Here is a 15,456-nt window from a genome sequence, read left to right on the forward strand (position 1 = left end):
CTGCTCCAGATTCATAAACACCTGCGTTCATGTTGTTCTGTGTCATCAGTCAACAAGAAAGCTGGTTGTTGTGACATAACGTCAACCTGGAAAACATGCATTACACTAAGGCTGCATTCTTTATCTCTCTGTTTTCTGGATTAATTGATCAGATGTTTGGTCTGTAAAAATGACAAATAATGTTGAAAAATGTTGATCAGTTTCTAAATGAAGTCCTCAAATGTCTTGTTTTGTCCACAACTCAAACTTCTTGAGTTTACTGTCACAGAGGAGGAAAGAAACAAGAAAAAAATGACTTTGAAGAAGCTGGAATCTGAGAATTTGTACTTTTATTTTCTTCAAAAATCAATTGTCAAAATAAAAGGCAATTACCTTAATAGTTGACGGCTACATCAAACACATTTACTCTGTGAACGCTGAGACACAAACCCTCTGACCTTCTCTCCGTCACACTAACAGAACCCCAGTCTCAGTTTATTCATTCCTCGGTGTACAGTATCTATCACATCTGGCCCCAGATGTTTAGACATGGAAACGTCAAAGGCCTGTTGAACCTGTAGAGAGAAGCTAAATGAACTTTTACGCATTTATTTTCCTCAGAAAAGATGTCAATGTTACATACAAACAGCAGCAGATAAACGAATCCCTTAATATTCAACAGGGCATCAAATCTCTCAGCTGGATGCGTGAAAATCAAGAGTAAATCCAATATCACAATATTTATTACGGACTACCTCAATATTGATATTGCTAAAATATTGTAGGGGAGACTATTGAGGCTTTGACTAAATATTTATACACTGAGATTTTTGATAAATAATCCTTAATAATGGGGATATAATGATTTAGTGAGTAAAGTGGAGTAAAATTACATCATCTCACTGCAATACAGCCTTTAAAACAATTCAAAATCTAAAATGATATCTACTCATATCATGATATCGATATATTAAAGATATAAATGTTTCATGGATGTCTAACTGGTTCTGTCTCTCCGTCCTCCACAGATAGTGTCCAACGTGCTGATCTTCTCCTGCACCAACATCGTGGGGGTTTGCACCCATTACCCCGCCGAGGGTTCCCAGAGGCAGGCCTTCCAGGAGACCAGGGAGTGCATCCAGGCCCGCCTGCACTCGCAGAGAGAGAACCAGCAGCAGGTGAGAACCCATGAGGAACTTTGGTGATGAGATTCAAACTTTTGAATTCTAACCTCCTGTTGGAAAGAAAAGATCTCTGATGAGTGTGTGCAGTGGATTCATCTTCTGTCGTTCAGAGAACCCTTCTGTGGTTCAATGGTTCCACACAGAACCCCCTCTGGAGGATCAATAATCCACACTGGGGGTTCTATAGTCTGAGCTTTTCATCTGAAACTGAACCAGGGGGCTCTAACAAGAACACTTCAATATTTCAAGCGTTTAATCTACAACCCACACAAGGGGTTCTACTAAGAACCCTGAAGTTGACTGAGCCTATGGGCTACCGATGAAAGTATTGCAATATTTATATATTTGCAGTATTACAAACTGGGTGTCTATGGAGCCATTCTTGTAAAAAAATTATGTTTTACAGTTTTTCTCCATTGTACACAAATAGAACTATGAATGCAACTCAGAAAATGTGAAGCTCATTCATCAACAACTCCAAAAGACAAACTGCTAAATTCAAAAAGCACAAATCTGTTGTTTTGACTCTAATTGTTCTGATTCTAAATCAACGAGGACAGAAATCTGAATGATTGCCACTTTAGTTAAAAGAAGTGATTCATTTTTCATCCAAAGACATCAGTTTGCCTCCTCTGTCAAACCTGAAATACAACACACACACACACACACACACACACACACACACACACACACACACACACACACACACACACACACACACACACACACACACACACACACACCCTCTTAGCTTACCTTGCTCTTATTAACGTCCCACGCTTCTCTCCTGCAGGAACGTCTCTTGCTCTCAGTGCTTCCCCGACACGTTGCCATGGAGATGAAAGCAGACATAAACGCCAAGCAGGAGGACATGATGTTTCACAAGATCTACATCCAGAAGCACGACAACGTCAGGTAAAACACACACACACACACACACGGGAGGAAGAGGAGGTGGGATGATGAGGGGAAACACATTGAAGCTGCTATAAATAATACATTTTTCATAACATCTCCACGAGCCCCTTTATGAACAAAGAGAAACTCTGCACTCAAATGAAAATATAAATCACTGCACCTTTCCTCATGACGCACCAAAAATGAATAATGAACCCGCCGGTGGGATTAAAAAAGCATGTTTTCTTTAGACAATAAGCTGTAAAACAGTCATTATTATACGATGTTCACCTTTCTGACGGTCCTTCAACACATCATGTCTGATGAACGCTTATGTCAGAAAAAAGGAAAACATTTTTTTTTATTCTGTATGTCTCAATTAAAATCTCGCCACAAATAAACCGTTTGTTTTAAACAGATTCTGTAAAAAACATTAAATTCTGAGCTCGTCAGCGAAACTAGGAAGACATGATTGATTCATCTGAGACCAACAGTCATGTGACAAAAAATCAAAGAATCTTTGACTGAACATCGGAAACACTTGGATACCTGGAAAAATGTGGGATATATAGATTCCATGGTTTCCAATTTTTGTAAAATAGAATATAAAATAGATTATTTTATTTATTTTCTGATTTATGTCCTTATAACTGTGTTATTCTGCATTAAAGACATGTCTGAGTTATCTCTTCTTCTAGTCATGATTGTTCTGTTTCCATAGAGGAGCAGGACTTTTATATTTAAGTGAAAGTCAGAAACACAGAGATAAATGTGACAGGAAACAAAAAACTCCCCTAAACAGTTTGGGCTTCAAAGGTTTAAACATGTCTGCTGATACAAACCTTTTTTTTAAGGCTTCATCAGCAAGACTTTCTTGTACAGAAGTAGTTTATTAACTAATAAATAGTGTTTGTTTTGGAGAACATGGATGTGCTCAGCTCCAGTTACTCATACGATGATTTTGAGTTTTTAAGCTGCTGCTGAATCTCATTCAGAAAACTCATATAAATAAAAGTGAGTGACATGCTGGTCTGCCTTTCTAACCTTTTTTAATCAAATACAACCGTCTGTGGTTGCTCTTTTTCTCAATGATCATCCTGATATGGTTCATATTCAGTCTGGCCTATATCTTAAGGTGATTTTAGCTCATATTTAACTTTTAAACCATGTTTTTAATCAGCCAGAAACTAATTTAAAGTATGCAAATCAGCTGGGATTAGATGTAAGTCTGATAAAAAGTATTTTATTAAAGTTCAGCTAAACTAAACTACTAATAAAATAAAATAAACACCTTCTTGTGCACCTGAGTGTTAAAAAAAGACAGATCTGCTTAGTTTAACACTAGGTTTAGCTAAATATTGATTATCTGAATGTTTGTTTAGATGAGTACTTGTTTGTGCAACTTGATGCATATTTAGCGTAGACGTACGATAGATTCTTAAAGTAAACTCACAGCTGAGAATCACAGAAGTGTGTTCTCTGTCTCAGCTTCAGACCTTTGATAAGTGTCAGGTAGAGGTGTGTGCATCAAACAGTTTACACACACACGAGTCGAACACATGTTCAGCGTCGACGTTTTAACATGTTGGTTCAACAGAAGTGTAAAATAAACCCTGGTTTAATCCAGGTTAATCCTCACTGGTGCAGCCCACCCACCAGCGCCGGCAGTGGAGGAGGGAGAAGTGCCGGCGTTGCCATGGAAATAGGCTGCATGGTGTTTTCCCAGAGTATTTTTTCTTCACACTGTTTTTTTTACATACAGTACTAACATTCATTAAGAGTGTTATTTATGGTTGTCGTCTTAAAAATGAGAGTAAAGTCTGACCACTATTCTATACTAACAGTTTAAGTGTACGCTATTTATATATTTAGATTATTTTCACCTCTTTACCTCGCTGTCAGACAGACCTTTCTGATGAGGAAACAAAGACGTTATGTATGCTTAAATGTTATTTATCTTATTTAAGACACCAGACTCCATTGACAAAAACAATAATTTATTTTTTCAGAACACAGGAGTTACTGCTCTACTTCTGCTTCCATAAGTTAGTTAGTTTTATTGTGTGACTTTGGTGTTTTTAAGGTTAATTCAGATTCACAAAAGTCACACAATAGATTTAGATGCAGATAAAACAAAACACAGCTGTGCATGTGATATTTAAAGAATGCTTCAGAGCTTGTAGGAGAAATCTCACCTCAATCATTATTACAAGCAAATACAAAAGTCATAATCAACAAAAGTAACAAAAACGGAAACAAATAACACAAACAAGCAAGTTAAAATAAAAAATTTTTGTCAAAGGAGTCTGGTGCCTTTACAGCAAAGTAAAGCCCCACAAAACATAAAACTTAACCCTTTAGGCAAAGCAACGCTGCCCGTGGTGTTTGCTCCGTTGTCATGGAGATGGTCCAGTTCTTATCACATGGTCTAAAGGGCAGTTCAAACTAAAAATACCTTTTTGAAAAAGAATTTGTCATCCCTACTGTGTTTTTTTTAAAGGAGTCTACGAGAAAAACGTATTTTGTTTGTCAAATTTGATGAATGCATGCTTCCATAATTTGTTGTGCACACAAAAAATGTCTTGTTCTGACGTGGAGTTCATGCCTCCTCATTAACGACTTTGACCTCTTCCTCCTCCAGGCTCTGACCCGGTTTCATAAGGTTGTGTGTCTCTTGTCTTTTGTCCAACGCTCTTTACACTTTCACTGATGAAGTGTTGAATCACCGGGACATTCTCGGGTCTGTACGATGTGTCTTGGCTCTATTAACTGTGAAACACTGAGCTCATGAAAACACCTCAGAGGACAGGTGCAGTATAAGGAGCTGTGGTTTGGTTTGGCGCCACCCTGTGGAGAAACAGAACACTGCATCAGGCTGACACACAAACAGCAGCTCACATCTCTAACTGTGCATGGAGCGTTTTTGTGGCCTGTAGCTGTGACAGTCAGGTGGAAGCCCAAACCGCGACACATAATCCCTTTATCGCTCTGATGCGGTCCCTTTAAACCCTCGGGGGTCAAAGCATCAGGTCACGTACGCTGGAGCTCCTCCACACAAAGGTCTTCTTCATCACTATCAATGTGATCATTAACAGAAATGATCCGGATTTGTTGCCTTTTAAGAGTTCAGCTCAGTTAAAGGGTGCAGATAGTTTGGGCCGGGGGGAAGACATTTGGACATCTGCAGCTGTCAAAATTCAGTACCTATAACTAGTTTTTTAAACATGGATGGATTATGAGACAATTTACGCAAAAAGGCCCCTCGACGTACTTTACCTTTCTCCTAAACAGAAGCTAAACACACAGACTTTATATTTGTTTAGCCTCTTTTAGCTATAGTTTTGTGTTTTTGCTCATTATGTTTCTGTTTATTTTGTTTCTCTATGTAGTCCTTTTGAGTGTCTTTGTAGTTGTTTTAGTCCCTTTGAAGTCATTTTTTTACGTCATTGTAGTAGTTTTGTGAGTCTTTGTAGTTGCTTCCTGTGTCTTTGTACACATCTTGAGTGTGTTCGTAGTTGTTTTGTGTGTCTTTGAAGATGCTTTGTGTCTCATTTTGGTCATTGTGAGTGTCTTTGAAGTAGTTTTGTGAGTTTTTCTAGTCATTTGTGGTCTCTTTGAAGTCATTTTGAATGTCTTTGTCGTCATTTTGGGTCTTTCTGTTGGTGTTTGTTTCTTTGTAGTCATATTTGTGGGTCTGTAGTTGATTTGTGAGACATTGTAGTTGTTTTATGTTTCTTTGTGGTCATGTTGAGTCTCTTCTTGGTTTGTACGCGTCTCTTTGATTGACATTTGTTTTGTGAAGCCCAGGGGTGGCTCCTTTCACTTTTGACCCCTGGCCTCTTGTCTGGCCGGCCTGTTCAGTAATCTGTCCATGGTTCTTACCTGTGAGGATGTACATAAGTAAAAAGAGACAAACTGACAGTAATCTGCATTTCCAGCTCCAGCAAACAAACAAACAAAGAGACCTAAAAGGATAAAGAGAAGGAGAGGTGTTGGTTTGGTTTTGTAAATCGTCCTGTTGTATTTTTTGTTGTTGTGACTCACAGAAGAGTAGGCGGCACATTAGCTGTATCCGCCAAGCTCTGCTGAATCCTGTCTGTGGTCATGAGTGTGTGGTTAATGGGTAGCTAACCAGGTGTGACCGGGCCTGTCGGGGGGGCGGGCAGTGGCTTCTGGTAATTGGGGCTCTGCTGAGAGGCTGAGCAACAACAGGAAGAGAAGTGACAGCTCCCACTGCTCAGACTGAAGAGGCAGAGGGCAAACAGAGGGTTGATTAGTGCAGAAGATCTGCATCAGAGTTCTGAAACAGAGCTACTACAGTAGTGCTTTTATAATATTCTGATAGTGGCACATTCTGAATAATAGTAACATATTAGCGTTCATGTAAACAGAGTCAGAGTTTGCATCATAACAGTTTTAGAAAGAATAGTTTCGACCATTATCAGGTACATTCTGCCTCCTCCTCCCCCAGACACTGTAGCATCCCCACTTGTGTTTGTCCTCCAGACTGAAATGATGTCCTGCGGCTTCAGCAGAGAGGCCACGGTGTGTGCTGACTAAGGGATTATGCAAGAGGAGCCTTGGGGCGGATGTTTTCAACGCTGCCGGGGAGCGTTTGTGAAATACGTTCTCAGACAGAAACACTATGTAGGCCAGCAGAACCCTGAAGAGAACCACACTGAAAGAACACAGCGCAAATTAGAGGGAACTGACCTTACCTTTGTTCTTTGTGTTCTCATTGGACAAGAATTGTCACTGTGCAGCAGAAGCACACGGCTTTAGTGTGTGTGTGTGTGTGTGTGTGTGTGTGTGTGTGTGTGTGTGTGTGTGTGTGTGTGTGTGTGTGTGTGTGTGTGTGTGTGTGTGTGTGAGACAAAAGGCTGTTGTGCTGATGACCTGAGGATCAGCAGTGTAGAGCAGGCAGCAACAAGCATACATAGTTTGCCACTATGATCCTTAAAAGGAATGTTGTTGAACTATCTGTTGGCTCCATCAGACCGTTACCTCCAGCAGTGAGGCGATCGGGATGAGAGTCAGTACTTCTGATTAAAGTTCAACATGTAAATATTTAACTGCAAATTGAACTTGGCTTTTACAGCCATTTTATGCAAAAAAATTGGATTCTATTTGCATTGTTGAAATGCGGATAATAATCGAATCGTGAAGCTAGTGAAGATTCTCACCTCCTAATTTCTTTCTGCATGTGATCAAATCCATCTGAAAGGGATTGAATCCATCCTAAACAGCTGTCCAGATGTTTAGTCATACTGTGTTTCTTTGGTATTCTGTACTGCAAGGTTTTGAAGAAAAGAGAGGATGCAACAAGTTTGGCCGAGAATCTAAAATAGAATGACAGAGGGGGTTTCAAGAGAAATAAAAGAACAGGAAATGAACACAGCGATGGGAAAGACAGATATACCGATAAATGGAATAACGGGAAAAGCCAGACATCGATGGAAAGGACTGGAGGGTCTGTGTGGGATTTTCTTCCTGGCTGAGGTTCGCTGGACACCTGCAGAGCGGTGGGGTCAAGGTTTGTTCTTGACCCAGAACAGATTTTGCTGTGGTGGCAAGGGACTGCTTATATTCTGTATTCTTTTTTTAAATATTTGTAAGAAGAACATAAATGTCTACGTTGCCATCAGCATTAGTTCATCACCTTATTTAAAAGCTCGGACTCTAGAGAGCTGCAGAGAAGAAGTATTTCCATAGTCCAACGGATATTTAGCATCACTGGTTCCCTCCACAAACCAATAAGATTCTTCCATTTGATTTTGGATTATTAATTATTATTATTATTACTATTATTAGTAGTTTTTTTTTAATTTTATGATGTTTGAAGTGTAAAGTAAGAAGCTAACGTTAGGCTGTAAAGGAACTCCACCACGGTCACATGACTCCTGGTCTCCACCGATCCTTTTTTATATCAGAGAACTAAACGTCTCTTACCAAATACATCTTGGTCTGGCTTTAAAGGTAGTTTTTACTTTGCTGTGCATTAATTATTTTAATGACCACATTGACCCAAAAGATAAGAGTCTAGTCTATCGATGCATATATTCCATGTAACTTTTTATATAACTTGCAGTCTGCAAAAGTTGCACATACTGCGAGCGTCCTGCGGGTGGATCAGGAAATCCCCATTGAAGAATAAAGCTCTCTTTTGTGAGTGTAAGATAAGATAAAATAAGTAATCCTTTATTAGTCCCGCAGCGGGGACATTTGCAGGATTACATTACAGGCAAGCAGCATTAACAGAAGAAACCAGTGTCTGAGACATTTCAAATAAGTCGATAAAGTCACCAGTTTAACTTTAAACCAGTATAAACCCACCACACGGTAAATTAAATGTTCTTTCATCCAAAATATAAACTGGAACCAAACAGAGAATCATGGATTTATCTCCAAGGCATGCATATTTTCACAATTATCAGTTGGTAAAAAGTTATTGCCTTCAATCCTTAAAGGGTTCAGAGAAGGACACGGCATCAAATAACTGGACCTCACAGTAACCATGACAAAGCAGCTTTCATTTATTTATTTCATCCAAATAACAAAATGTCTTTATACATCTGTTCCTCCTGTGAGACTCGCTCCAGGATTTCCTCTGCAGCCGCTGCCTCTTACAGGATTTAATGCTGCGTGTACTAACGAGTGACTCATCGCCACGGGAACCGTTAAATGGGACTTAAAGACACCTCTTAGACTATTAATAGCTTCATCGTTAAAACGGAGAGAGTCCAGGTTTTCATGCTGCAAAAATATACATTCTGAACAAGTTAATACAGTTTTTGATTCTTGAAATCTGACTCAGCAATCAGAAGACTTCTACTGTAATGTTTATCTCTTAATGAAATGTTTTTCCTTTGCTTCTGACACTTTAAGTTCAGAGTAAGAAAGCTTATATAACTGAGTCTTTAAAAGACTATACATCTATTATTCCTCCTTAACACGTCTTCTTTCAGACTAGTGGAAAGAAAACATTTATTTTACTACTTTGTCTGTTTGCTTCTGTAGATTTATCATAAATTCTCCAAAAGTTACCATTAGATAATGCCTAATTTGCATATTTAAACATAACATTTTAGAAAACATGTAATACGAAAATAATGACCTTAATGTCAGTAATCAACTGGGGAAGTTTCATGTTGATATATATTTGTTAAATGTCTTGTCTCCTTAAAGAGACAGAGGATGAATACAGGTATATTCAGACAGACAGTGTGAGAAGAATAATCTGTTTTTATGAATATTAAAGCATGAAAACATGTTCTAGTAGAACCCCAAAAGTACAAGAATTAGCCTGAAAATGAGCAATATATGTCGCCTTTAAAGTATGTAAACAAAGTCTCCGGTTGAACAACTTTAATTGAAATGAATTGGAGCCATTTTGAAGTCCAGAATCCCTCATTATTGCGTCCTCACATCCTTTCTCTCCCTCCTCCCATCCTTTCATTTCTCTCTTTCTCCTTCCTCTTCCACCATCTCTTTAAACTCAGACTTGTTGGTCAAGTGTCTGGTTTCTCTCGGCCTCCCATGCAACAGTTCACAGAAAACAAATCAATTATTCTCAGAAATGTGTACCCCAGACTGAGGACTCTTAATCCTTTTCAGCCGGAGATCCAAATTGAGGAAATTTAGGCGTCTTGAGAACCCCGGGTTCATTAGAACATGTTAGTGCTCTTGACATGTGGGCAGCCAAGTGGAAATACTCTGCCTCAGACAATAAAGAACTCACTCTTTATTACATTCATATATGAACATAACCGGTTAAAGCTCCGGCCCACACATGTACTAACACGCTGTGTTCTTGGAAACAGCAACCTGTGAGATTCATGTGAGCTTGTTTGGTCTAAAAAACCTTTGTTTTATTTATAGCTTTCTCTTTATCTCCTTCCTGTTGGGGGTCTGACTCAGAAAGACACTTCTATAGTCTGGAAACTGTTCCATATCTGGCCTTCAGGCTATGAGAGCGCTAGAAGTTGATTCAGAAGTGTCTTAAAGCTGCATTCTCTCTCCTGTCCACCAGGGGGCGACTCCTCTGGTTGTATAGAAGTCTATGAGAAAATGACTCTACTTCTCTCTTGATTTATTCCCTCAGTAAACATTGTAAACATGAGTTTATGGTCTCAATCTCTAGTTTCAAGTCTTCTTGATCCACCGAACTGTTGATAAAAAGTTTAAAGCTCACTATTCTCTAAAACAGTGTCAATGCCATGTCAACTATTAATATTTTTACATATTTTGCCCCCATTCTCGTCAAGACGTAAAATAATGACTTCCGTAATAGGAAGCCAGAAACAAAATATGGTGTTTTTTTTCTACAAAGGTTGTTTTAAGTATATTTGATCATTGGGGATCCCACAAGGAGCTGAGTCAAACTCTGCTGCAAAAAAATAAAAAAAACAGTGTTAAAAACTACATCAAGTCCATCACATGTTTCACCCTCAGGAGCAAATCAGTGACCGGAGAATAAATATGCAAAAAAAAGAGGTGCAGGGCGTGAGCTGTGACGTTGTGCGGTGAACGGTTATGATGCTTCACAGAACGACTGGAGGCGTTCAGGTACCAGTTTGAGAGTTGTTGTTTTAGGACATCTGTACATTTGACAGAGATAAGTCCTCTGTCAAATGTACAGATATTAATCCCCTCTGTGGCATTTGTGATTTGTGGCTGTACAAATAAATGTAATATAAATGAACGCGCTCTACCCATCAGCCCTCTTTGTCCTCGTTTTCCATCTGATAGAAACGATTCATCCCCGTGAGCTCATCTGTCCGCTCCGTTAGCAGAGTAATGAGAACGCCTCTCTCACACATAGAGACCTTTGCTGTATCAGTTTACCGTGTTCTCAGGAAAGAGAAGTGCAAAGTACATGTGTTAGGTCTCCGTCACACACTCTCCATGCCTTTTCACCAGGACAAGACCTCATCAGCACAAAATGCTATATCAAGTACTTTTATCACCAGATTACAGGCATTATGTTTCTATTCCGACACGTCTGCACAAAGACACTTCAACCACAAACTCACAGCTTTCATCTCCATCAATGGCTTCAGTGGTGCATCTTGACCAGGAGGTCATTTAATCAGACACCTCGAACAATCCCCTGTATTTAAACCAGGCAGCAAGCTCCAGTTCATCTGAGTGAAGTCTGGTTGTATAGAAGTCTATGAGAAAATGACTCTACTTCTCTCTTGATTTATTCCCTCAGTAAACATTGTAAACATGAGTTTATGGTCTCAATCTCTAGTTTCAAGTCTTCTTCAATACAGCATGATGTTCATTTAGTAAATGATGCTCCATTTAGAGTCAAACAGACCATAAAGCAGGGGATGCTTCAGGGCGGGGCTACACTGTGATTGACACATGTGTTTTTATGTTCCGTCTTTGATCGTTAATCTTACTGTGTAAATGCTGAACATGTCTCCTTGCTTCCCCGGGTTTAACACCAGATGTGGGTAATGCCCTTGGGGGAAAGTCTGCAGAAATGCGGATTCACAGAGAGTGTTCATAAAGGGCTCAAAATGTCTGCGAGAGATCCTCAAACACACTACGATCTGACAGCGGGATAGAATTAAACCCTCACAGACTTTACGGGAGCGAGCCTCTGAACCTTTAAGGGTGGAGATGGGGATTGGGCCTCAGACGCCACTTAACCTAACAAGCCTTTGGACTGAGATCAAACATGCAGCTGCAGAGTTTGTTCAATCCAATGTGTAGAAAAGGACTTCAGCTATGGTGCTCTGGACTGTACATAGCTGCCTAGCTAGCTCTTTCTACTTCTTAGTAATATGTATCCACTTCTTTCTGTGCAGGTTTGCAGAGATGTTTATGTGCATAATCTGAGAAAGAATAATTCCATGTGTTTCATTTCATCCCTAAAACTATGAGAAAGTGAATTTCTCTCTCTGTCTCTTGTCTTTGTGTTTCTGCAGCATCTTATTTGCAGACATTAAAGGTTTCACCAGCCTGGCGTCTCAGTGCACAGCTCAGGAGCTGGTGATGACCCTCAACGAGCTGTTTGCACGCTTTGACAAGCTGGCAGCGGTAAGAATACACACACACACACACACACACACACACACACACACACACACACACACACACACACACACACACACACACACACACACACACACACACACACACACACACGCACACAAACGCATGCTGTATGTGAAGGCCACAAACTGGGCTTTATTTCGTACTAAATGTATGTTGTTCTTTTTGAAATTCATCCAATGCAAAGGATGCTTATTAAGATAACAAGTGAGAAAATGATTTTTAAATGTCAATGGGCAGAAAATGTAACAAACATTATAGATGATACAAACAAAACATGTCATGTTCAAGCAAAATATATAATATAGATATCTTACACTGAGGATTCTATAACGATATCTAGATATCTGCTATTTCTTTTTACAATGAACACTTGAAATGATAATTTGACAAGTGTTTAAACCATAATTTGGTGTTTCTTTTTTACCTTTTTACTTTAAGATTTCATTAAACTTAATTTTTATTCTTTTTTGCTATATACCAAAAACACCGGCAACTAGGACAATGTTGATAGACAATGATGAGAAAAAATATGAAACTAAATTTAAATCATACGCTCTAAACTAAAAAGAAATCAAGATCTTGCCTGAACATGACATGTTTTGGAATTGAATGGCACCAATAACACCGATATCTTATGAAGCATTTGCAGTTGCCCTTCTGTGTGACTTCATGTTTGATAAAAAGACAAGTCTGATCTCATTCTAGAGTTCCTGAGAACCTTTTTCTCTCGTTGTCTCGCTCTGAAATCTTGCGGCCTCATCCACATTGAAAAAAAGTTAATTTACATATTCATCCATGACATTAATAACCTTTTAGAAACACTAAGCTACATTTTTCACTCACATTTCCTCAGAGACACATAACACAATCAATAAAAGAGAGAGGTAAAGTCAAAGGTTTTATTTCTCAGGGTTCTTTGCATAATGTTGTCAGACATTTATAATAATAATAATAATCTGTTTTATCAGAATTAAAAAACAGCTCTTTTAGTGGACAAAAATTGACGGTGAGAATATTCCCAGATCGATTACATTACAGCAGGTTTAGCCGCAGTTCTCCTTCAACACTGGAGCAGAAAAAGGTTAATAATACATATCAGCCCATGCTAGCATGAATACAGACATGTGCACAGAGCTCCATAAATATCCACTTCTTATCAGTCATCACTATCCTGCAGCCAGACATATGTTCATTTTCTATTAATCTGAACGGGGGCTTCATGAATATTGATCCAGAAGCTTCATTGTGTGTGAAGCTAATCATCAACGTGTGACATTTGTTTATGAAAAGGTGAACTGACGTGCTAATCAATATTCATGAGTTAAACAGGCATCGTGGCTTTGTAAGCCAGGACTGACACTCGTATGTCCACGCCAGATGTACTGTTGTATCTGTGTATCACACACACACACACACACACACACACACACACACACACACACACACACACACACACACACACACACACACACACACACACACACACACACTCTGTCTGTGCTCTTTACACAGTAGGTCTTTGTGTATTTTCCCAGAGCCATGTGCTACAGAGATACTCAGGTGGCTATCATGAGACACAGCGTTCTCCCAAGCCCTGCAGATATAGACACACACACACACACACACACACACACACACACACACACACACACACACACACACACACACACACACACACACACACACACACACCCTATCGTTGCTAAGATGCAACTAATGAGAGTTTGAAAAACAACCGTTTTTATGAATTGAAACCAGGCGGCTTCCTCCGGTTCTGAAAAATGAAGTCGACGCTTCCTGTCTTAAAGCTGCATTCTCTCTAGTGTCCATCAGGGGGCGACTCCTCTGGTTGTATAGAAGTCTATGAGAAAATGCCATCTTGTTTTTTTTGCAACCAGTGAACAGGAAGTGACCATATATGGACTGAGGAGGAGTGACGTAGAGACGCCGTATACGTCTCTGGTGTGGACCTGTCAATCAGTGTGTAGCCCCGCCCTAAAGCATCCCCTGCTTTATGGTCTGTTTGACTCTAAATGGAGCATCATTTACTAAATGAACATCATGCTGTATTGAAGAAGACTTGAAACTAGAGATTGAGACCATAAACTCATGTTTACAATGTTTACTGAGGGAATAAATCAAGAGAGAAGTAGAGTCATTTTCTCATAGACTTCTATACAACCAGAGGAGTCGCCCCCTGCTGGACAGGAGAGAGAATGCAGCTTTGGATTCACTCTTCAGAACAGGAGGTTGCTGTCCTGGTGTGGATGGAACAAGCCGTACAGTTCACTGTGTCCTGTGGAGGTAATGAGTCGTTCTACTTGTTCTTCTTTCCTGACAGGAGAACCACTGTCTGAGGATAAAGATCCTAGGAGACTGTTACTACTGTGTGTCTGGTCTGCCAGAGGCCAGAGCCGACCACGCCCACTGCTGCGTGGAGATGGGGATGGACATGATCGAGGCCATCTCGTAAGTTTATCCCCCGACGTTAACATGTGCATAAATGTTATCGTTATGGTCTAAGAGTCCAGAAATATTAGTTATCATGAACAACTCTCTCCCAAATCCCAAAAACTACGGCGCTAGAACATTTTCAGGTTCACAACTGAGAACACTTCAATAGAATAAAGATTATTTTGTTGTAAAAAAAAAAAAACAAACAGACTTCTTCATTACATCAAGATTGAGACTTAAGGCCTTTATACATTCAGGAGGTTTTTTCTCCCATTTCACTTTTGAACTTTTGCTTTTGTCATGAATACTTTCACACAGAATGTGATTATTAAATGGTTGGAAAAACAGCGTAACAGTTTTCTGAACAATGTAAACATTTGTTTAGCGTTGAACACGAACAAAAGCATCAACCAATCACGTTGTGAGGTGCAGACATGCTCCAAAATGTACAATACCAAAGCACAAAGGCTCTACGTTTTAACAAAGACTGCAAACTTTATTACTCTTTTCAACCTTGACAAAGGCAGAACAGACCAAATCCAATCCTTCAATTCTGCCCTTTCACAATAAAAGCCCTAAACATATACACTGTGACTGTAGCTTTACCGTTTACCTCAGACAGACACATCACTGCCAGAATGAATAGTTTTAATGCTAAATATTAACATGCCAGTATTTTCATGTTGGTTTCAGTTTTGGTTTTTTTAAGAGAGTTGCTCATGTTCACAAATACTAATTGAACTTTCCACCACCATGGGAACACCACACTGGAGCTCTTCATTTCATTGGTGTTCCTCTTTAACATGTGACTGCAGTCAAAAAGCTAAATATATAAAATGGTTATGTAGCTGGTTAGTTTATGGGAAAACCGCTG

At 39.4% G+C, this 15,456-nt stretch overlaps 1 protein-coding gene across 1 annotated transcript in view; it reads left to right on the forward strand.

Annotated features, from left to right (window-relative positions):
• The window catches only part of adcy5 (adenylate cyclase 5), a 71,420-nt gene that overhangs the window by 33,793 nt on the left and 22,171 nt on the right, over positions 1-15,456 (forward strand). Inside the window, exons 2-5 of the mRNA XM_054615127.1 lie at positions 1,008-1,157; positions 1,957-2,078; positions 11,999-12,110; positions 14,470-14,597. Coding sequence (XP_054471102.1) covers positions 1,008-1,157; positions 1,957-2,078; positions 11,999-12,110; positions 14,470-14,597 — 512 coding nt within the window. The remainder of the gene's footprint in view (positions 1-1,007; positions 1,158-1,956; positions 2,079-11,998; positions 12,111-14,469; positions 14,598-15,456) is intronic.

This window comes from Anoplopoma fimbria, chromosome 16 (assembly GCF_027596085.1).
Source record: "Anoplopoma fimbria isolate UVic2021 breed Golden Eagle Sablefish chromosome 16, Afim_UVic_2022, whole genome shotgun sequence".
Taxonomy (NCBI): Eukaryota; Metazoa; Chordata; class Actinopteri; order Perciformes; family Anoplopomatidae; genus Anoplopoma; species Anoplopoma fimbria.